General features: G+C 37.4%; 1 protein-coding gene across 20 annotated transcripts in view; it reads right to left on the minus strand.

Moving 5' to 3' along the window:
• Positions 1-24965, minus strand: part of DMD (dystrophin) — a 2035724-nt gene that overhangs the window by 1058411 nt on the left and 952348 nt on the right. For 19 of the 20 annotated variants that reach the window (XM_039486264.1, XM_039486496.1, XM_039486317.1 and 16 more), the window contains 4 exons: positions 15679-15801; positions 12839-12976; positions 7572-7724; positions 6452-6634 (listed from right to left, as the gene is read on the minus strand). In XM_039486264.1, the coding sequence (XP_039342198.1) occupies positions 6452-6634; positions 7572-7724; positions 12839-12976; positions 15679-15801 (597 nt within the window). Of the gene's footprint in view, positions 1-6451; positions 6635-7571; positions 7725-12102; positions 12307-12838; positions 12977-15678; positions 15802-24965 lie in introns of those variants that run through there. The other variant, XM_039486405.1, reaches the window with a different exon arrangement.

The following is a 24965-nucleotide window of genomic DNA, read 5'->3' on the forward strand; positions in this document are numbered from 1 at the left end:
ATATTGCATAGTAAGGAACAGACCTGACTAGGAAGTGAGTGCACAAACTAACCTGCAATAATAGACCATTTCTATTTCTTATTCTATAAAAATTAAGGTAATACATATTAACAGCCTTAACTATTTGACAGCATCTATCTGACTTCTGCTGACTATTGATATATATAATACCCTAAAACTAAGTGAGTGAAATACAATAAAGCACATAACTCTAATGATGGTTTGCATCATCTTACAAGAGATGGAAAATCAGGTTATCAGTTCATTCTCCACTTCCCCACCCCCAATTTTTGACTGAACACATACCCATCAGTTCAAGTGCAAACACACAGATTATTTTCTCCTTACTACCAACAAAACAAAGCAACCCCGTCCGCAAAACAGAATGTTATGCAATTTCCAAAACGTGTAAGATTGTACATGTAAGGGTTTAAGCTCAGGAGAATCTATTATATGTATTCTAATTTCAAATCAAGGCATTTCTTTCTGGATACAGTTGTATTCAATGTCCATTATACAAGGCACATATTTGTTCTCTCAAAACAATGAGGACTGAAATCCAGTAATAGGAATTTCATACAGTATTGAAGATATAAGATTCTTCAGTATAATACAGCATTCCAATATAACAAAATATTGCAAAGTTACCTTTAGACCTGTAATTAACTATATAATTTCAAAAGAGACTAAGCAAGTCTTAAATTTTAATATTGGTAGGGGAAAAGTTTACTTATGTAATACAAAGATAGCACTGACCAAAAATACTCATCAGTGTGAGAGTTGTTTAGTTCACACTTTGGGACTTTTTAATAAATTCAGTGCATTACAGGAAGAATAAATCTTGTAGATACCAAATTTAAAATTATCCAATAATTTCTTTCCCATTCATAAATCACTTTCCCCTCTTGATGGAATTGTGAAACTTTCACTTTTGCTAATAGAAATTAGGCACATCACGTCTGATTATTAAAAAAAAAAAAATCTTTCGCAAATGACCTCAATCATGACTCAAAATTTACTATCAAGACTGGATTTAGGAGACACAGGCTTCTAAAGTGGAAGACTGAGTTGCTTCTTCCTTCTGTGGTGTAGATATATAGAGAATTCTAGTCACCATATCAGTTCTGTTTTGGACAAATTTGGCATACTTGTTTTGTGTACAGAGCAATAAACTCAGACTTAGTCATATTAGTTAAAATGACACCAAATACACAATATAATAATGAAAGTAAATATTCACAAATGATGTAAAGAAACAAAATTAAAAAAAATCATATAGAAGTATAAATTTTTCATGTACAAGAAAGTATTTTAAGAGTAAAATCTACCGATTTGTAAAGACATATTCAACAGCTATTATGTAACAAAGTACAAAAAAAGTATCCAACAGCAGAAAGAATATTGGAGGACTTGAAAAAAACATGGTAATTCAATTTATTTAAAAAAATACAGCTGTAACTTCTAGTCAGTGTTTTTAAGGCTCATTCAATTAGAAGAAATTATTGTCTTTCAACTTTAGGACAAACTGCTGTATACAAAACCAACTAGAAACTTTACTTTTGGACTATACTGAATGTGATTGTTATCTTTTGTAAAAAGGAATTAATGTGTATTTGATAAACAAAATGCAATTTATTTTTCTATTTCCAGTTTTGTGTGTGTGATTCTTGTACATCTAATAAAGAGAACTCTCACATTCCCACATAAATCTGAAGATTTACAGACATCCCTTTTATAGTAATATGTTATTAACTAAGCCTATCATTCAGACTAGAAGATGTCATGTGCAGCGGTCAAAATGTTTTAAAATAATTTTAGTTAATCAACTCTAACAAAATTACTTCAGAATTACCCAGTTACTGTTCTATAGGAGAAATTTTCTAGAAGAGCAAGTAAAATACAAATAGCAAGTGATATGAATTATTGAATATATATTAGGACTAAATTCTGGCACAAAATAACTTGCATGGGAAATTTGCACATACATCAGAGAGTAGAATTTAGACTTTAGAAATTGCCTTAAGAATCTTAGCTTTTGTTGGCACACAAGAATAATTAAGCAAAGAAATATGACAACTACTGCATATCTGCTAGTTTTAGCATGAATCCAAAGGCTGAGTGAATTTAGACACTTAAGTGTAACAGTAACCTAGAAATATACTCCCTAGGTTTAAATTATTATCATCATCATGCAGTAGTGTTTATAGGGGTAAAAAACGGAAATAAGCATACCACTTTTTTTGATGAGTATTATTTACATAGGTATAATATCACTAAGATCAAATTAAATACAGAGAGCCTGATTTTCAAAGGTCTTAAAGCATCTGCAACTCCCATTGACTTCATTGGAATTTGTAGATACCTGACATAAAATCTCTATTTTCAATTATTCAGTAAATCACTTGCACTTCATTTGCTGCACTGGCTACCAATTGGTTTCCAAGTGAATTTTTTAGCAAGGTGGTCATAAATTTTGAACAGAGAAATAAGGGGCTAAATTCTGACCAGAGATGTGTTTTTTCCATGTGGGGTTTGCCTTGAAACATCCAAGCATAAAATTTTGCCTATTGTGTTTATTTCATTACATATGTGCCACCAGTGGAGTGGGAGGAAAAGAGGACACATCTTTTTACTATTCTGTTAATATCTCCCACTCAAAGTGGTTTTGGGTCTTGTGCAGTTTTATTCCTGATGTGTCTGTTTCGTCATCTTTAATCTGCATTTTCAACATATCCAAGTTATCATCTGCTCCCAGGATGAGCTTTCCATAGTTGCCATTTTCTCTCAGACATTATTCTGCTTAATGTACTGGACATTTATTTCATTATAAATTGTCAAACTGGGAGTCCAAAAAACACTCAATGGATTTATTTGAAACTCTTTTTTGTTAACGAGGGGTGATATTGTTGTATTCCTCTGTTCCTTTACTTTATACCTTATAGCTACATTTAGGCTTGGCAGAATTCAAGTTTTTATGTAATTTCAACAAATATCAATATTCATTTTTAAGCATTTCAATTTTTTTTATATATTTACATTTTCACAGTTGCACAAAATTATGGGGTTTAAGCATTGACGAAAATGCTTTATGACTTTTAAAACACAAATGACAACATCACATGTCAAAACGTACAAAGTAAATATCCTTAAATTAATCTCTTATAAATTCTCAAAAACAGCATTTTTCTCACTTTGCCTATATGTACATTTTGATTTTCAATGGAAAATTTTAATTGGTTTGTGAGTGTTTGGTAAAATCAACATTTACTGACAAAATCCAATCCTTCCAGACCTAACCACACCACATATTGCTCTATAAAACAGTGAGAGAATTCTCAGAGATATAGAACATTGGTAGCTTCAGACTGGATAATATTTTAGCAGTAACATCTCTGCTACTTATGCTAAAGAGAATCAATATTTAACTAATAGTGCTTGTATTCTTTTGGTAGGCCTTCCTGCACAAAAAATGTGGTCAAGTGAAATCTGGGGAGCAAAATTATTCTGATTTGATACTAATATATCATAATTCTGTGCAGCACACTGACAAAAGAGTCTGTGAAGTTTCTTGTTATCATTACTTTGAATTAATGAAGTTCCAGCAATCTCAATCACAACTTCGGCTGTTTATGCAGAATTTGACCATACTACATATATTCACTGTGATCACACTGAAGTTCAGAGACTGTCTCTGAAGCCGGAGGTGGATTACAGTTGCATGGGGCTCTGGGCCAGGACAAGTGGGGGCTCCTCCCCACCCCTTCCGCCTACAGTTCCTCTGGGGAGTGGGGTCAGGGTGCGGGGGCTTTGCTGCAATCTGCCACCCCGTTCGGTGCTCCTGCCAGGAAGCAGGGGAGGCTTGCCTCACTCCCTCTCCCTGGTGCTCCTGCCAGGGACTGGGGTTGGGTGTGGGGACACCCATTTTTCCAGGGCCCTCCAATTGGCTGGGGTCCCTGGGCACAGGGTGGCCCCATTGAGCCTGTGGCTAATCCACTACTGTCTGAAGAACTTACACAACTCAGTGAGCCCTTATGGCTTTATGGTAGAGCACTTTCAGTTAGTTGGCTCTTTATGGCACAGAGCTAATGTCACTTGGATCTCAATAAGGAAAGGAGGATCTCTTAACAGGCTACATTTTCTTTTTTAATACTTTCCCTTTATTTATTTGTGTTTCACTGTTGGCTTTATTTGGTGATTTGCATTTGGAGGTAATATGGAAAGTCTCAGAGGAATTACTTTTTAGTTGAAGTCAACTTGCATTTCAATGAATAGCTTGAGTGCACCACTTATATGATTAGCTTGCATTTTTAAAGTGTTTCACAAACACTAACTAATTATCCTCACAACACCCCTGTGAGGTAGGTAAATATTATCCTAATTTTTAAAAAGGTAAGTTGAGTCAATGCGAGGTTAAGTGAGTTGCCAAAGCTCACAAAATGAGTCAGAGTTAAAGCCAGAGCTGTGAGCAGTAAACAAGGACTTCCTTTTTGCCTAGTCACATATTTAAACCTAAAACATGTTGCCTATCATAAATTTCAATACCTACTGTAAAAGTCTAGTCATATTTTACATGGGCGCTGTCATTACCATTCTCAACACAGCAAGTCATCATTCATCATTATGAAGAGAAAAAAGCTTAAGAAAAATTACACTATACACATGAAATTCCATTGACTAACTGCAGAATTCATTTCATGTACAGATATTAGTGGATGGATTCTTGCATATAATAAGCAGCATTTTTAAATCCAACCTTATTTAAAAATATTTAACTATCTTAAAATTAGGTTATAATGATTAGGTAGGTTTAAAAAGACCAAAGAAGTCAATAAAAAATTTGTATTGACTAGTTTAAATAATTATACCTTATTTCCTTGTTTAACTACTTCTCCATATTTTGTCGCAGAAAAATATCACTTTTATTATTTTGTTAATACAGTTTCAAAAGTAAATACAATCCTGCAATAACATGCATAGTAGATTACACAAATAGCACAATGTAAATAGAGTAGATAGATAGAATGTATATCCTTACAATCCATTTTCTTATTAAAGGAACACATTCATTAGAGAGACCAGTTTACAAGATACATTGTATCTTGCACCAGCTTATTGTCAAATTTTAATTATACTTGATTGATCACAATCATTATGTTTAATATTAAACATAATAAGCTTAACAGAGTAATCAGCTGGAACACGACTTACAGTGTAAACTAACTTTAATATTTCTTTCATTATTTCTGTCAATTGCACATGTATCCCTCATAATTTTAATCAAAAAGATAAGCCTATACTTTGAGAAACTTAGTGCAGTGAAGAAAGGACTTTTTGGAACAAAAGCTTTTGCGTCATCACTTATTTGTTGGACAAAGACTTTTCTTTATCTCGTCCAATATTTATAAAATAAAGCATATTTTAATCATATATGCATTTTTTCTATTATCCTATGGATATTACCCATCTGTAATCAACATGCAGTAACACACAATTTCAAAGTAAGTATTTCTGTGGAAATGCCTATTTGCCGCTATAAATTCTGTAACAGAATGTCATGTGAACCACTTCTTTGGTATCAATGATTATTTTCATGAGATTTTTTTCCCCCATATTAATATAAAATCAAAAGGCCAGAAAGAAGTGAGCACAGAAGTAGAGCTAGAAGGGAGAACCCATGGTAAAGATCTGATGAGAAATACTGACAACCATAAGGAAAGTTTTTGTATATTGTACAAGTTGAACTTTGAGATGAAATGAAAATGTTACATGGTGTCTGTTTTGATTAGGTACCTGAAACAGTGACAACTTTCTCCTCCCCAACCCTTCATTATCCAGGTCTTGAAGTAATCATTGTACCTTACATATGATTAAATTGTTCATAACCATTAAGAAGAAAAAAGATCTTTTATAAACTGATGCTTTCACCCTCTCAATTAACAAAATACAATTTCTGAGTAAAAATTCCTCTGATATTTGAAGTGTTTGAAGAAAGGCCACGCACAAGTAGTATACGAAGAAATTCTGCAATCTCTTCCTAAGTGTGTATATTATACACTATGAATAAATAAAAATCAGAATTAAAGTTTGCATGAGATGGTAGTTTGAAAGTAATGCATTTTGTTTCTGAATTACATGTTTACTGAATAAAATAAATGTATGGTAATCTGACAGGTTTAAACTGGTAATGTTATGGAAAAAGAATGAAGCAACAAAAATCAACATGCTTTTCATTGCTAAGTTTTCTGTCTTTGGTCAATTTTAATTTAAGAGTATTTTTAGAGCAAAAGGAAACACAAGCTCTTTCATATTGGAATATAATGTTTCTCTCACTTGCTGACAGATTTTCTTTTTTTATTAGAAGAGTTGACATTGCACCTAAAACTCTTATTGTTAGTAGGATTCTGTTAGCAGTAGTAGTTGCAAACATATAGGTTTGCCAGTAACAACTCACAATTTGTGCATAGTTGAGTCTTCGAAACTGAGCAAATTTGCTCTCAATATCTCGCCAGCGCTTGCTGAGCTGTATCAGGGTTGGCTCCACTGCTTTTGCAGCCCCATTCATAGACAAGCGATCAGCTTGCCTGTGCACTGCATTCAGATCTTCTTTCTTCTTCTCCAATTCTCCATCAATTTCCTAGTGAGCAAAACCAATACATGGTCCAGAGCAATTAGCTAACTAGGTTAATCAATTAAGAATTAGCAAAATACTTCTGTCAGAACTTTCATTTAAAAGATTTTCCACTTTATTGTTACAATCAGAAATGTACAGTCAAGTCTTATTTTACATTTAGACAAATAAAACAAAACTAAGATTCAAGAATCTTCCTGCTGGCTGGCTTTTGAGATACTACTAATTAGTGTACACTGAAAGCTATGAACATAGGCCAACAATGTATTTTTTCTACTTCTCCCTAGCACTGAGATGGGCAATTGGAGAGATCGCTCTTATCTATTAGGGTTAACATATTAAGTACACACAGTTGTTTAGGGGGTGTGCAAATATATTAGTTTACTTCTTTTTAACTTTGTAGGAAACTCAGAGAATGAAGCAAAGAAAGACAATGCAAAATAAACCAGAAAAATCTTTTGATGATATGCGAATAAATCTATGGAATTTTGACAGTGACATATGAATGTTTTGATGAAAATGAATGTGCTAATATGAGAAAGAGGTCATCCATATACCGATTAGTCATTTGTTCATCTGGAACAAAGATACATAAAGTCAATTACAATTTTTACTAGAAAACACTTGATATTTCTTAATGCAGTGCACACTGTCAGTTATTAATAGATTTTATTTAGTGTTTTATACCACTTGCATGACATTCAGTATAACATTTACAAGAATACAAGAAATAATATCTACAACAAAAGAAATGTGTCAGTTTGATTAGACTGTCAATACGTATGTTATAAAACAAGAAAATAAAGTACTGCTGAATTTGTGTGTGTGTGTGTGTGTGTGTGCGCGTGCGTGCGTAATATAGAGATATGTTGTATTTGCTGTCTTTTAAATGAAAGAAACAATGTGCCAAAAATCTACCACTGTCATCCCAAAACAACATTACCTTTAGCTTCTGTTCATCTTTGGTGTCTGGTAGACTGGCTAACTTTTTCTCAATGTCATCCAACCATTTCAATAGGTCATCAGCCTGCCTCTTGTACTGATACCACTGATGAGAAATCTCTAAAGCCTTTTTTCTTCTTTGAGACCTCAAATCCTGTTCACAGTGCAGACATTATTAGAATATCAATAAAAGATTTACAATATACATGTTGGCATGTGCGTATACTGTAGAAAATGAATGAAAAGTACCTAAAGACATTAGCTCAGTTTTTAAATTAAATTCTGATAAGATTACACTGGCTTTGTTCAGTTATTTTCCTGAATCTATAATAGACAACTTTTACTATTGAGGGAGGCTTTATAACTCAGACATGTTTACATGCTCAATGATTTCTTGAGGAAATTCACCAATATTCAGAGAAGTTACGACTGAAATACGACTGAAATACTCTAGACAGCTGGAGATTTAACCCAATTTAAATCTAGTCGTAGGTAAGCTCCCCACTTCGTGACATCTTACCAAACTCAAGTCTGAAATATGAAAGGCCTCTCAAAAGAAAAGCATTTCAGTGCAGAGATTTATTTTATACAAATAGGGCTTTTTTGTAAGTAAAGAACAATTTACACATGAAAATTCTGCCTCATGTTTATGACTTTGATGGGTCTAACAGTCTATGCTCACACATGAATACACTAAGTTTAAGGTATTGCCTAATTCTAACTTGAGCATACAATATTGCAAAGGGTATTTAATGATGCAATAAAGATTCAGATTTTTGTTTTACTTTAATGTTACAAAAGGACAGAATGTGGAGTTCAGTGAACACTACCTGTATTATTATTGTTACTTTGTAAATGGTTTTCTTACATTAACAAAAACCAAAAATGTTATTTTATTTCCTATACATTTTATATGAAATAATACTCTACTTGAATTTGCTTAAACTGTTGGATATTCCATTGAGTTTTATCTGTCAAGGCTGAATGCCTTTATTGAGTCACCAAAAAGAAAATCAATCATGCCAGTCCTTGTAAACACAGCCTGTAATAATCTGGTCAATAGCATGGATCTGAATGCTGCTTTCTCATAATTAAGGGCAATACATTACAGCTCTGCAAATTGTTCACTTATTTCACCTCAGTACAAATTATGAATTACATGCATGTGGTTTGGTTTCCTCAAAGGAAAACCTAATGAACTTCAAGTTTTCACTAAAATATATAGAACACCATAAGGTCTTCAGGTGTCCTTTTAGTGACCTCATAAAAAGCTGTAAAAAATTGAGAAAATCCACCTGGAAAGCAAGGATGCTATTTTGTTAATAAATAATAATAAAGTGTAAGCATGTCAAACCCCCAAACCCAAAGAGAGCTTAGTGAAGACTATTGAGGGCGGGGAGGGGAAAATAACTCACAATTTTGATCATTTGGATTCAAACGCTCTCTCAGTGATAAGAACTTAGGAAATGCCATACTGGAACCATCCAGTGGTGCATTGTGTCCAGTAACTTGTCTCCTATATTGACTAGGAGATGCTTCAGAGGAAGGCTCAAGAACCATAGAGTAGGCAGTGACTGGATGATCTGCACCTGGGGAAAGTTTCTAATTTCTACCCACCACTTAGGTAACGGTTGTCTTACATCCTGAAACATGAGGGCTTACATGATCATATATCATTTAAGAATTAATATTCAACAAAAGATTTTTTTTCTTCAATCCCTGGCTGACCCCTGATAAAACCTTAAAATAAATAAATAGCTCTTGGGAAGAATCTACACATGTTGTTTGTGGGACCTAGTCCTTTCTTCTATGGGTCATCATGATTCAGTAACTTAGTTCCCAATGTTACCTTGTCCTTCCATGGCATCTAACTGGAACACTGAAAAAGTTGTTACAGCTTTGATTTTAAATTACTATAGGTAACAAAAAAATCTTGATGCACAATATGGCAGTGTGATTTGCCAACTCAAGCAATAGCAATGAAGAAAAGGAACCTGTATTGATGGTTTCTCAGTTAGGCAATAGAAGGGGGGTGGTTAATCATGAATGCCTTTCCAATACAAAACAACTCTCCCTACAGCCCAAAAGTGGGTGCCCTTCATGCTGTATGGTTCCTTGAATGCATTGCCAGTCTTTTAAAATTCTTCTCCAGGGACCCAGGTGCTTACTGCCTATTAAGCTTGCCATCTTGAGCAATTAGGCTTTGCTACTAAATTGTTTATGGGCACAGTTACCGGGTGGCTGCATCCCCAGTGCTGATCAAAATAGCATTTGGTTGAGCTGTGGTGCTCTGGAATGCAGCACCTTTGTCGTCAGATTCAATGAGGCCTGTGACCTTATTAGCACCTCAGTGCCAGATAGAAAGGTGCTCCCTAGTGTGTAACAGTAAATCTCAGCTGGCCTGACCAGCTAAATAAAACTCACACACTGTTGTCACAATATTCATTTAAAATGTGTCTTGTAAAATATCAGGCAAAAACTACCACCACGCTTGTCATTGTAAAATTTATGTAACAACGCTATATGCAAAATTATGGATACTTTCTAATATTATGTTTCCAAGCCTGTAATCAAACCAAGAAGGCAAAACTGTTCCTCCTTCCCTCTCCTCCCCCCCCCAGGCAAAAAAGGAGAAAGGCAAACACCACTTTGACTCAATTGTCAATTGAGCCAAGTGTGAAGGAGACAAGGACAATGGGCTATTCATTTGCATTGGTGATTGCAGGAAGATCATTCTTAGGGTAAAACACCGGAGACTGCAAAACAAATGTTGTCCCCTTACTAAAATTCAGTGGGGGTGTTTTGGTTGGCTTGCTCCCAGTACCAAAAGAAAGGGGAAGGGTCTATAGGAAATCAGGACCATGAGACTGACAGTCCCCAGGAACAATGGAGAGATGCCAATGCTCCAGGACAGCCTGACTGACAGGGTGGGCAGATGAATGAGGGAGTCAGGAGGCCAGGAGGGGTCCCCTCCTCTGGAATTTCCTGGGTCAGAGTGGGGCTGAGTTAAAGAGAAAGCAGGAGCCTGAGCTGAGCTGTGGAGCAGAGCTGTGCCAGCCAGAGGGGACAGAAAAGCACCCCAGGAAGCAGGAGAGTGCTGGGATCAGAGTCACAGAAGCAGCCTACAGAGCAGACCTGTTGGGGGTGGGGGCGGGGGCAGGAGGGGCGAAGAGCCAGAGGGGCCAGAGAAGCAGCCCAGGGAGGTGGAGGCAGAGCATCAGCAGCGCTGAGGCAGAGTGGAGCTGGGGCAGTCCGGAGCTGGGTGCAGTGAGCAGCTAGAGAGAGTGAGAGGGATCCTGGGTAGTGGGTCCAGTACAGGGAGATGCCCCCACCCAAGAGGCCTTGCTGGCCAGACTTGGAGGGGAATTGTAACCCTGATGGGGTGGAGGCAGCACTAGAAAGAAGAGTCCTGCCACCTAAAGCCTGGAGGTGTGTGGCCACTGCCAGAGCACGTGTCCAACCCGCAGCATCCCTGAGCACAGCCAGGGCCTGGGCAGGAGGCCTGGGACTTGTGATGAACAGACTGAACATCCCTTACATTGCAGAGATGCTGGTTGTAATGTCCCCGTGCCACAGAGTGGGGTTCTATGCTTTCCTTTAATCTTTCCCATTTTTTTCCTTATTTTTTTTTGTTTAATAAACTGTATTTGCTTTGAACTGTATGTAATGATCAATGGGTCAGGGAGGTGTCCAGTGCAAAGAGAGCACCTCAGAGTGGGGACACCCTAGCCATTGCCTTAAGTGACCATGACAAGGTTGGGGGTCAAGCCCCCCAGGAATCCTGGGCCCAGCCTTGTTGGAGTTACAAGGACTCTGCCACACAGGAGAGTGGAAGGGGAGCCCTCGAGGGCAGGGAGGCCTCTGGCTAAAGGAAGCAGGAGCGAGGACTCAGATCCTTTTGCTAGCCCATTTCACTGGGGTAGTGTATAAGCCAGGAAAGTTCCTCACAATAGCAGGACCATTCCCCCTCTTACACAAACATGGCATCAGCTCCCTAGCAGACTGGATACAGAAAGCTGAGCCCTCAGAAGAGCTTCTTGGCTTTGAAGACAAGGATAAACTTTGGGACCATAAGAACCTGCTGAAAGACTTTCGGGTATCCATCACCTGAGAGAACAAAGCAGCCAGCGCTTTATCTATGAAAGATGGGATCTGCTAAAACAGGCTGGCGAATGCTGCTAGCTTGGTGTGAGTAAGAAACTAACATAAGCAAAGCTAGGTTTTGCTAGAATTAAGTTTTAGAAATTAGAAAGTTTGTTACTTTTGTTTTTTGTAACTCTGGCATGCCTCTTTCACTCTTGCTCAAAATCACTTAAATCTCTTTTCTTTGTTAATTAAGTTATTGTTAGTTTTACTAATGCTGTTTGTTAAGGTGCCGTGTATAACCCAGCGGAGCTAACAAGCTGTTCTATGTAGTGGCTCTTTTGAGGCAGCGAACTTGCTGTTACCTCTGAGTGTCCACTAAGAGGGACTAGCCACTTCAGGGGAGATAGTTTGGGGAAACTAAGATCCGGAAGGGTTGTTGGGGTCACCTTGCAAGAAGCAACTGGGTTGGTGGAAGACAGGGTGAGACCATCTTGCTGGAAGCAGGCTGCTGACATCAGGGATCTGAGCCAAAGCCACACAGCACAGAGGCAGCCAAGATTACATGGCAGGCAGTGACAGAACCTCATACTGGTCTGAGTGAACTCCTACAACGTCACAAGGGTCCAACTGTCTTATCATAGTTATGCAAAATACAATGTTCTAGAATTGCCACTAAATCATACAGCATCTGTAACTGTCAGATAGTTAAAGCTTGCAGTGCTAGCAAGATTACTGTTTTTGTTCAGCACAAAAGTTAAATTGAATGAGTGAAAAATCCCTCAAAATTAACATTATTTATGACAAATGATCCTAACTAAGGTCAGGGGTCTAAAGTGCAGTAGGTGAAATATTTACAATGTATGTTGAGTGATAAAAATATTGTTAGGCAACTGAATCCTTCTAGTCTAATTGTCGTCAATCCCCTGAGTGTAAAGTTACAGTGTTCTAGGGACAAAACATTACTTTTTAACTGAGATGTTTAAAATAACCTTTTTTGTTACCCGTCAAGATATTGGAAACATTTGACCAGAAATGTGGAAGCAAATATGTACATACAGTTGAACTGTTTAAAATTATTAGGCAGCAAAAGAATAATTGTTTCATTTATCCAAGGAGAACACTGCCCTGCAACAAAAAAAGATGTTATTTTAGGAAACATGTTCACAAATTTAGCTCTTATACCTTGAGAGCATTATGTTTAGTCTGCAACAGCTGTTGCTTTATCTTTATTTCCTCTCGTTTTCTCTCATCTGTGATGTTTTGCTGTAGAGTGTCTCCCCTTTGCAGCAATTCTTTTACAGTACCCTCATTGTCTTCACTCTGATTAAAAAAAATAACAGGTATAACGTGTATTTTAATCTAATTAGTAATGCAATAAACCCTAGGAGACATATATATATAAATATCCTACACATTATCAGGGGAAATAATCACCTAGTTTGTGTGTAACTCACACACCTTCTGGGTGTGGTGTTGTGTTCCATCTAGCGGCAGTGAGACCACTTAGAGAGAGTTAAATGAGTCTGCTTTACAGCCTTAGCTAACAGTCAGTTAGCTCCAGAGGTCACAGATTCGATCCCGCTCGCCGATGAGCAGGGTCTGTCGGCGTTACCTGTGCTTATAATTACAGTACCAAAATGTGTAAAGCTCTTGAAGAGTCTAATTAAAGCAGGACTTGAAAACCTGCAGATGTCTGAGATTAGATTTCATGCAATGTCCAGAAGTTATAACTAGTTCAAAAAGTTTTGAAAAACATTATTCTCCCCACATTAAAAATATCCTCTCTTTATTAACACAATAAACAAAAGTAAATTTCTAAACCATGGGTTATACCAATTGATGTGTTTTTACAATCCTTTGTTGAAATTCAGTCTTAAAAAAAAAAAAGTGCACAGCACCACAAAAGAAGAACACAAGAACCCCAAGCAGCAGTTCTTAGTTTAATCTTCTGTAGGATGAAGTTGATTCAAGGTTGAATGTTTCTATAATTGAATAGTCACTATTCAGGTAAAATACACCAACACTGAAAAATTAAAAAAAATTCTTTATGGAAGAAATCTTTCAAAATACTTCTTAGATTTTCTATGGAAAAGGTAAAGTCAACTGTATGCCACTAAACTTGGGGATTTTATCATTTGAAATCTACTTTATGTATGTACTAAACTATATTATTTAAAAAGACTTTGGGGCATAATGGGCCTTTGACAATTTATGCCAGCTGAAGATCTGCCCCTGGCAGTAAGCTTGATGCATTCCAAACAGATGACTCTAATGAACGCTGTTGTAAAACGTTAGTATTGTTGTCTGTAAAAAAAATAAACAGCTGTGTTAACATTGATTTCAGAATTAATATCAATGACTGGCTTGAAACATCTGTTTAAAAATATATAATGCTCCGCACTTCCTCATAAGTGATAGGCATTTGATTTTGCTGAACAGTCAGACTGCTCAATCCATGGACAGAGGGTCAGACATATACAAAAAGACCATTATCACTGGCCAGCCAAAGAATGGCATTGCACTGAAAAGTAGGGTTGCCAATCCTCCCGGATTGGCCGGGAGTCTCCTGGAATTGGCCATGATCTGCTGGTGGCTTTTGAAAACAATCTGGGAGATTTTAGGCCCCTAAAAGTATGGTCAGCAGTGCAGCAGTGCTAAGGCAGGCTCCCTACATACCCTGGCTCCATGCAGTATCTGGAAGCAGCCGGCACGTCCAGCTCCTAGGTGCAGAGGTTGCCAGGGGGTCTCCGTGCTGCCTCCCCCCACTACCGAGTGCTGACACCGCAGCTCCCATTGGCCGGGAACCATGACCAATGGGAGCTGCAGGGATGGTGCCTGCAGGCAGGGGCAGCACACAAAGCTTCCTGGCCACCTCTGAGCCTAGGAATTGGACAGACTGGTTGCTTCCAGGAGCTGCCTGAGGTAAGCTTTGACCAGCCAGAGCCCATACCCCGAATTCCCTGCCCCAGCCCTGAGCCCCCTCACACCCAAATTCCCTCTCAGAGCCTGCACCACGCACCCCTTTCTGCACCCCCTTGCCCAGGCTTACCTTGGAGTCCCCTCCCACACTCCGAGCCCCTCGGCCCCACCCCCAGCCCTCATTTTCTCCCACAGCCCAACCCCCTGCCCCAACCAGTGAAAGTGAATGAGAGTGGGTGGCAATAGAAGTAGTGGGGATGGTGGGGGGGTAACGGGGCCTCAGTGAAGGGGTGGGACAGGGCAAAGGTGTTTGGGTTTGTGCAGTTAGACAGTTGGCAACCCTACTGACAAGATCCTAAAAGTGGGTCCCAGTCCAGTAATCCTCAGGATAGTAGTCGTGGCAGAGCACCCCATTGTTTTAAATCCTTTTAATGCTGAAGCTCCTTCACCTATTGTCCTAATGGTATTCACTGCATAAAAATAGCAAATCCATTTTTAGAAAATGGTATTGGTGAATCATTAAAGAGCTAAATGCACTACAAATGTTATTTTCAATAAATATGAGCAGATGTATGTGGAATTCATTGGTGCACATCAAAATCATATATTGTTTCTTCCAATGAACATAAAACTTGAATTTGTCTACACTGAATTTCTTCTGCCATTGCATTGTCCAATTGCCTAGCTTTTCTACATCAAAGTGACAATACACTCTTTTCTACTACAGACAATTAAATGTTTTCTGGAAATTTTGCCACTTCACTTGTCACTCCCTTTTTCATCTCATTAATAATTATATTAAATATCACTGACATTAGTACAAAATCTAGCCTGCCTTGCAGGTTTGCTCTACGGTACTGATAAACATATGAGTTAATACAGAATTGTTTCTTTGAACAATACCTAACCATAAACAAATGTCACTAAAACTAAAGTATTACTCAGAACAGTAAATGCTAACCGAGTTCATAATAAATCCGTATAATTAGCATTTGTTTAAGTCCAGTGTAAAGATCCAAATGCAAAGGTTTCTAATGTCTGCCCCAGCTTTTTTATTCACTTCCATTCCTAGTTCATTCATACTTCCATCACAACCAATTTACCATATCTTTATTGAAGTCTTCCTCTTTCAGATTCACCCCTTGCTGAATTTCAGCCTCCAGTGGTTCAAGCAATTTTTGTATATCAAAGTTAAACTGCTCCAATTCCTTCAAAGGAACGAAGGGCTACAAAAAGAGGGGGAGAGAGAGAGAGAGATTGCCAATTTAAATCACAAACTTAATATTTTTATTAGAAACATAAACCAAAAGGAGACATCTGCTCTACTCCCTATTGCTAAACTAATAGCACACATTATGTTTCCAGCTAATATGTTACAAAATACATTCAACATAACTAGTCAAAGTATCTAAAGATGCCAATAAATATAAACATTTAACAATATTGTAGTAAAATGAATATCAAAATAATGTCATAATTTTATGGTGAGTGAAGACAAAGAGAAAATAAGTCCTGATCTTCCCTCATTCATATTTTCAAAAAATGTTCTAGCAAATCATATTATATAACACTTTTCTAAAAAATTAGATGTTAATGCTATTTGACCAAGTCTGGTCTGTCAGAAAGCACTCACACAGCAGCAAGCAAAACATTCACATTCAAGTGGCTAACCACATACAATTATCTTAAATTGAGAATAATTACATGGTATTAATTTTACTACTCTTAAATAATTTCTCTGTCACAAAGCATGGCCAAAGGATCATATGATTGTTATACAGTACCTAACTTATCTAATACACAACTCATACACCTACATAGATATTTCTCTAATGATGTATTACAAAAACCTCATAAATAAGGCTTGTATTTCAAAAACATCACTGAGAAATGTATCAAACCCAGGCAAAAAACTTTGCTACTGTCTTATATAAATCATTATATCTAATCTTATTACCACAGCCTTTAATTTTGAATTTAAAAAATGAGTAATGGCTACTTATGAACAACAATAAGCAAACTTTTCTTTTGTTTTCCTTTATGCACCATTTGGGGAAAAATTGATGTATGAGTGCTTATTTACAATTTAATATAAATTCATGAGTGTATTCCAAGAGTTTATTATGAGATAAAAATATCAAACGATTAACAGACTAAGCTTTCTTTGTTTAACTCTATAAGCACTTGATTCTTTCTTGATTATTCTTACTTTAAAATTAGAGTTAAAAGTAGCTTTTTAAATGATTGATACTTTCAGATGCCAGATGCAAAATTACCCACTTGTTATAGTCAGTGTATTAAGCACCAGTGAAACCTTCCTTTATCCCCTAAGAAGTATATTCAATTGGTATTATCTATACCATAATAGCAATATGTTGCGAGATCATCACAATCAAAATAATACAGTAAGAACATTATTAGGGATAGGTGGTGGATTAAGAAAGACAATAGACTTGGAGTCTATTCCTGGCTCTGCTATTTATCTGCTGTATGACCTTGAACAAAATTCACTTCACCCAACAGTGTCTCTTCCCCGACACACTTTCCCTTTCTTCTCTATTTAGCTTGTAAGTTCTTTGAGCTCTCACTATGTGTTTGTATAATGACTAGCACAATAGGACTCTAATCTTGGCTTGGGTGTCTAGATAATACAACACCACAAATAAGTAATAATTATATTTTCATTGGTGATGATACAGTTGCACTATGGCAGTTGGGCTCCATCCTGCAAACTTGTTTTTACACAAGAACTCCAATTACACAACTGAAGTATTCATGTGAGTGTTTGTAGAGTGAGGTCCATTGATTTTCTTACTACTTTCTGCTTTTGTATTTTGTTCAGCATTAGTTCCAACATTTAGTCCAACATATTCCTGGTGACATGGGTAACCCCAAAAGCCAATTAATGCTTTCAAAACTGGCAGTTAAAAAACAAAAACAAAAAACAAACAAAAAAAAACAGTAAAGCACTACTGACTGGAGATGATAAATATCTTTTAATTTCATTTCTCATTTAGGGGGTCTATGGATTTCTCATTCATGCACTTGTCCTGGAGGTATAACAATTTGGTTTCAGCTGGGGCTTTGGTAGCTTTTGGGAAATTCAACCACTATCTTATGGGTTTTTTTCCAGAAGTTGCAACAGAAATATATACCATATTTTGTAAAAGGATTGTATATTGATTTAATAAAACAGAAACCCATTATTAAATATTGTTGACATTAACAGTTTGAGTCATATCTTATTTATATTTTGAATGTTGTGTAAGATATACTTTTACCACCATTATTTTAACAGCATGCAATGTTTCAATGATTCTAAACATCTTACTTTACTAAACAGATATAGGGGAAACCAAAAATAAGCAGAAAGATGCCATTAGTAATTTTAGCATTGAAGGTTTCTGAGGCTCCAAAAATGTTAAAGAACTGTAGAATGGTTGACTTTAGTCATTATGTTTCTAACACATTGGGGTCACCAGGATTTTACCAAGAAATACAGAATTATTCTCAGAACAGTCAACAATTGAAGTGGAAGAATTGTTAAATCAATAGTTTCCCCTCAAATGCTTTGAAGATTGCTTTAAAATTATTTTAAATTTTACCAAAATAAAAACCAATAAAGGAAACAAGAACAGGAAATACAGAAACATGATTAAATTGTGCAAAAGCTGACAAGGAAAAACTGAAAGAGGCAAGTAGGAGGAAGTGAATTAAATGAAAAGGCAGAACCTGGTAAAATGCATAAATATATCTTTTTGTAGTAAATCTTGAACTAATATATTTGTTAATTTTGTTAATTTAAGATGTATGTTAAAAGTATGCAATTATTGTCATATCTTGGTGAGTTTATAACAAAAAATCAAATGTGATTCCTCACCCTCTACTTACAATTTTATGATAAAAATTAGCATGAAAATACAACTCACCAATTTCTACCTTGACTTGCTCTTGAGAAAATTTCAATTTCCTTAACTTATACTGAGTAAATAAATAAATACTACTACTATTACTTAGGACATACAGTTTTTCAGTCCATGAATCTCAAAGCATTTCATAAAGGAAAGTATCATCTCCATTTCTCAAATGGGGAAACTGAGGGATAAGGTCATATGTCCAAGTTCACAGAGCAGGTCAGTGGCAGACCCAGGAGTAGAACCCCCAGAGTTTTGACTCCTAGCTCTGTGCACTATCCAGTGGATCAGGCAACCTTGATCATTTCAGTTGGAGATGTGGGTGTCCAGCCCCCACTAAAGTCAGTTCCTTTAATCAAGGACAGTGAACTATATAATAAGATAATTACTTTAAAGTTATTTACACAATTTGTAGAAATGTTTTGTACAAGTGTCACAGCATTAAGACATCTCACATGATAGGACAATAATGTAATGAACTATTTTTTAATGTTATGCCCCTATTTAGCAACATCATACTGCGACCCGTTCAGCAATGTTCTCAGATCTTTATTTTGTATCTGTTGCAATGAGATCTCTGCAGTGCGACTTCTGGAAGCGTAGATTACATTTTGGGCTTGTGGATAAGAGATTCTTTGAGTGGAGCCCTTCTGTCCTTTCTGCATGACTCGAACAATTTCACATTGCATATTAGATGACGTTCTATGCTAGACCACCATACTGAATGTGAGTCTGAATTATCAGCATTTGGTGAGACCCTGGTATATACATGTATTCTTTTCAATGTGTCATCCGGGAAGGACTGAGAGATTGCAATATCATTCTCATAAATAATCAGACATACTTATATCCTTCCTTAGCAAAGGTAAATAATGTATAAATATTTCTTGCTCTGGTTGATGAGATGACCTGTATTTTGCCATCCTCTGTGTTCGTGTTCAGGTGTGTGGGGTTTTTTTCTGTTGTTTGGACTCGGGTTCAGTGTACCTTCCACTCAGAGCATTCACTGGATCTATCACATGTAAAGGCTTGTAATAATTTGAATTTTAGCATTTGATTTTCCTTCCATTTGCGCTGCTTTAAAGTGAGTCTGCTTCTGAAACCATGTCATGTAACAATGGTAAAGAATCACAGAAAGAGCCAATTTCATATAGGACTGAACAAGGAGCTTTATTAGATATGGGGGGGGGAAAGCATTACCACTAAAGTTACTCAGTGTCAAATTCCCTGAAAAGCTTCTCCCTGGGAGGGGCTTGAGGAATACTCTATCTGGCTTCCAACAGCAACTTTACACACACACAAAAACCCACCAAAAACAATAAACAGCTCTCTGAACTCAGGATTTGCTTACTTAGCATATGACTATAAGAAACTCATGTGAGTGTTGTGTCATAAGATATAAAAAGTCAATTTCATTTTCTACTACACAAACAGAAATTTCTTCTCATGGATTAGCCAGGTTAGAGAAGCATCATGGTCCAGTGGATAGGGCACTGGACTCAGGCCCAAGACAACTGGGCTCTAAATCCTAACTCTGCCACTGACCTGCTGTGGGACCATAGGCAAGACATATCACCTACCTGTGCTTCTGTTCCCCTCACACTTTTTGTCTGTCTTTGTATATTTAAATGTTGAGCTTTTCATGGCAGGGCCTGTCTCTGTGAGTCTGTATGGGGCACTTAGCACCAGGGGAACCTGATTTTGTTTGGGGCCTCTAAAATCTACTGTAGTATAAATAATAATATGACAGTTCCCATATGGAACAGTAGTGAGGCTGTACCTCCAGAACTACGTGCAGGCATGTGACTCTCACTATGAGAAAGATGTTGACTAACTGGAGGTAACTCAGAGAAAAGTAACAGAAATAACTGATGTATTACAGTGGCTTATAAGGCAAGATTAGACAAAATAAATATGTCTAGGTTTATGTGACTACTTATGTGACACAAGTATATGGTACAAACGCCAAGGCTGAAGAGGAATGGTTTAGTTTGTAAGCAGGAGTAATGGGATAAAACTGAGCACAGGAAAATGCAGGTTAACAGGAAACAGTGAGGTCAAGTTGATTGTGAAATGGCTTTCCAAAGAAAGTGGGGAATCCCCATTACTTCAGAAATTAAATGCTGAGCCAGAAAAAGCACTTGTTCCCATACTGAAGAGAACAAGGCTACATTTGGAGGAAGATGAACACATTTTTTATAATAGATATTTCAATAAATTAAAGATGTAATATTCCCTATCAGTCCAATAACACTTGTACCATAATGACCAAAATGAAAAGAAAATTATTAGAAGTTGGACCTACTTTTTACTAGGCCATTTAGAGTCTCCTCTTAAGCTCAGGATGATGTTGACAAGTAGTAGGGATAGGAAAATATATTGATTACACTAGCATTCTGAAAGCAGTTATAACTTTAGCATTGCTTATTAGCATGTTAGAACATTTATGTATTCAGCATGCACCATATGGTACAGCTGTGCAGTATGTATCAACAGAACTTTTTTTGGATTCAGTGGCATAACCTTATGTTCAATTTATTTTGCTATATATCCACATAGCACTTACAATTAATTTCTTTTAAATTCATAATGTTCACAGTTACTGACGGGAAAGAAAGTGTCTTTTTGAAAAAGAATACACATTTGCTGTTGTGTAGTACAGCAAAGGAAAGATGTAGGTAGGTCAAACAATCTAACACATTAACAACAACAACTGTGTTCTTGGTCAGGGAAGACTAAGAAATAACTTTTACACATCTTTGACGAGTGGCATAATTGGAAACCACTCAGATAAAAATGTACGATTAACTACAGAATTAATAAAAGCAGGAAATTGTTAGCACTTGTTCATATTATGAAATGAGGTAGGCTTTGATCCCCACCCCCATAGAATATCATGTTCAAATAGCTTTGAGGTCTAGTCTCCCAGTGATGTGTGAGGAAGCCATGAGCTCAATTCTCATGAATTCTGAGCAAATCTCCACCTCCTAATATCAAAGGGAGACTTGGTTATTAATTCCTATAATAGGAAGCTATAAAACAAACTACTGCAGTTCTGAGGAGCCTAGCAACATTTTCCATAGCTTTTAGATTTAAGATTTTTTGAGAGTTAACACTGTCATAAAAGTCCTGATTTAAATGATGCAAACTGAAAGTCACTGTTAATTTCTTGATTCTTCAATATGTGACTCAATAACTTCTTGTGACAGGCAAAATAGAATAGTAAAGAGCACATTTTATTATGCCATAATCACTACATTTAAAGTTCTCAAGGAATCAAACACCAAGGGAAACAAAACTCCACATTATTTCATATTTTCTTTCATGGTAACGCATCTTTTCTTATGACCAATGATTTCCATTTTCAACAGTGAGCTATAATAAAACTGGCTATGGCACAAAGAATATGTTGGTTACATTAGTCATTGGTCTCCCCCCAGGATGGATAAAGAAGAAATGCCCCCATTGATTCTGTTAGATTTCTTAGCTGCCTTTGATCATCAGGTGCTGTTGACAGGGATGCAGTCCTTGGTAAATACAGGTGCTGTCAATTGAGTTGTTCCATTTTGTGTTTATAAGAGAACTCAGAGGGTAGAGATCTCTCTAATGTGGCACTGTGAGGTTCTATTCTGTCACCATATGCAGACCCAAATACTTCACAACAGCGAAGGCTATGTTGACCCATAAGTTCTATACTTCAGCAATTGCTTTCCAAGAGGTATGTACCGTACGTAATATGCAAGACCAAGTCACAAAAATATATTATACTACAAAAATCTATTATACTACAAAATGAAATGAAAAATGAAGCATCTTTTAATTCACAGTCAATTATTCTATGGTATAAAGAGGAAGATGTCGCAACCTGATACGCAGTTAAGGCTCTGTATGGCCAATTGTCAGTCCACGGCCATCTTGTCCTGTTAAAAGGACAAGGCAGCCTCCATCTTGGACCAGGTTCTTGTTGCATAGGAAAGGGCAGAGACCTAATCCTGCCCAGCAACACTAAAGTGCGGTGTGTACTTTCCTGTTTTTTTTCTGTTGGGCCGTCTAAAGGTCAGGCTAGTGCAGTGTGCCCAGCAACTCCAGAGTACTGTATACAGAGACCTAATTCTGCCCAGATACCCCAGTGTGCCGTGTGCAAATCCTGCCGGCGTGGGGGGCAACAGCTCGAAGCCTGGAGGGAGGGGGAACCAGGGACCAATCAGATGTTGACATGAGTGAGTGAGACCCTTTCTATAAAACTAGATTTCCCCCCAAAATCCACGTGTCAGCTGAAGGGCCTGATCAACCTTTCAGCCAGGGTCTCCTCCCGGTATAGCTAGCTTGTGTCGTGTCGTTTGGATCCATTCTATCAGCTCGTCATGCTTCTGGTGTCTGCTCTGCTGGTCAGCTGCGCCTGGAGTGCGGTATTTGTTTTCTAATTTCTGGCAGTTTGCTTATCTAGCCTCCTATTTTTCCCCTCCCTAACCCAGTACTAAGTGTGTACACAGTGTTAAGGATTAAAGTATTGAGCTCATAATTGCACGATTGCCTAGGTGTATAGTTGTTCTAAGGTTTTAATAGATTGTTTATTGTAAACTGTTTTAAGTGTGTGAGTCACTGCTCTGTCTTTGTCCGGAGTGTTTGTGTCTGGGAGCTGTCTCCACCTGGGGATTAGCTGACCAAGGGGTTCCTGTCCCCGCGGTCTGTGTGAGTGGAATCTGCCCAACTGCAGCCGCACCACACTCTGGGTTTACCCTTAGTGTGAAAGCAAGGGCGGTTGAGGCAGTGGGCTGTGGGTCTCTTTCCTCTGTTGCATCGGGCACCGCCCTGACGAACCCGATTCCCATCTTGTGTGATTGGTGTGTCTGCCTATCCAGTGTGGTGCAGTGAGCAGTATAGAATTGTACTGTTAATGATTTTTGGGTTGTTTATATTGCCTAACAACATCCTAGCTAAAAATTGCCTCTCTCCCTTGGCCCAAGTTGTAACTTTCCCCCAAATAAACGCAGCCACTTGGCTTTGCACCTTATTCTGGTCCTGCCTGATTTTCCTCTCCCACTATAAAGCTGATTGAACCGCAATCTATTTCGGATAGAAGACAAAATGTCGAAGAGAGATATAGCAATGTAGACTTTTGTATAAAGCAGGGGATAGATCATTCCAAGAAATCTCAGGTTAACATACTTTCAGTAGACATGTGTTATACCTCAGTACAGAATTATTTTTGAAGTTCCTTCTCCTATATTCCTGACGCTCATTCAAGATATAAGGGCTAAATTCAGATCTGTGATACGGGGTTAGGGGTCCAGTGATGTCAAGAGGTGAGGGTCATTGATGAGAACTAAAAGCAGAATTTGGCACATTGGCTCAGATTATCTCCCTTTCACTTGAACATGGAGGGGCCGATCTTGCCTGCATCCCTCCCCTTTCATGTCCTCCTCTGTGCAATTGTTTCTCTTCCCTTGGACATCACAAAAGCCTCCCTGTGGTGTTTAGAGTCAGTCTGGAGGTCCATGATAGCATGACAGCAATAAAGTCTGGATTCCAGGAAGTCACTGGTACTGGAGCCAGTGCAGAGGCACTAGACCTTGGTAACAATAAGCCCTAACCTACAGCAGATCTTTGTGGATTCCCAGGAATCTCTCATGTTTGGCAGCAAAGCCCACAGTCCTTTCAGCCAGGGGGAAAAATCCATGCTCCCAGTGCGGCTTTCGACATGAGAGTAAATCTATGAATGATAAACTCCTATGTTTTGATTATTATTTTATATTTTTTTTTACTAGAGCCAGGATTTTAACTTTCTTTAATTGTTTTATGCTTTATATTTTCCTGGCAAAGAAAATAGTTTAGCCCAATGGTAATATAATAGTACTATATTGATATAGTTGTCCTAACCACCATCAGATTGTTAAAGTCTCTCGCCCTTTCCTAATCCTCATTACTTAAAATGCCTGCAGGCCTTAATGCCTTTAAATCCAGTTTAGTTTATAATCATATTTGCTTTTTGGATGATTTAAAGAGATAAAAATCCCATAGCATAATGGTTTTAATCAAAGATTAATTTAAACAACTCTATACCAAGTAGCTCTGTGGTACTGAACTATGATGATATATTAACAATTAAAATAAATCATCTGCCTTAATGCAAGTACATATTTAAAACAGTTTAAAAAAAACCCACATGTATGTAGCTTATTGTTATAACTGCAAGTTTTTGTTTTGCTTTTGTTTAATGCCAAAGGACTAGATAATGATTACCCAATTTGCCTGGAGCAAGGGGCAGCAGATCATTGCAGCTTGGGAGGAAGATTGTCACTTCCTCTTGGTTCTCCCACCACATGGGAGGAATAAACTGTAGCAAGTCTAAGCTCAGCCTGACACATTGGAGCAGCTACAACAAATGGTGCATTCAGGTTTGTGGAAGGAGAGAAGGCTCTATCTATTCCTTGCCCTTGCATTTCCACCTGCCCTGATTCCTCTTCCATGCTGCT

This window comes from Mauremys reevesii, linkage group 1, assembly GCF_016161935.1.
Source record: "Mauremys reevesii isolate NIE-2019 linkage group 1, ASM1616193v1, whole genome shotgun sequence".
In the NCBI taxonomy this organism is placed as follows: domain Eukaryota; kingdom Metazoa; phylum Chordata; order Testudines; family Geoemydidae; genus Mauremys; species Mauremys reevesii.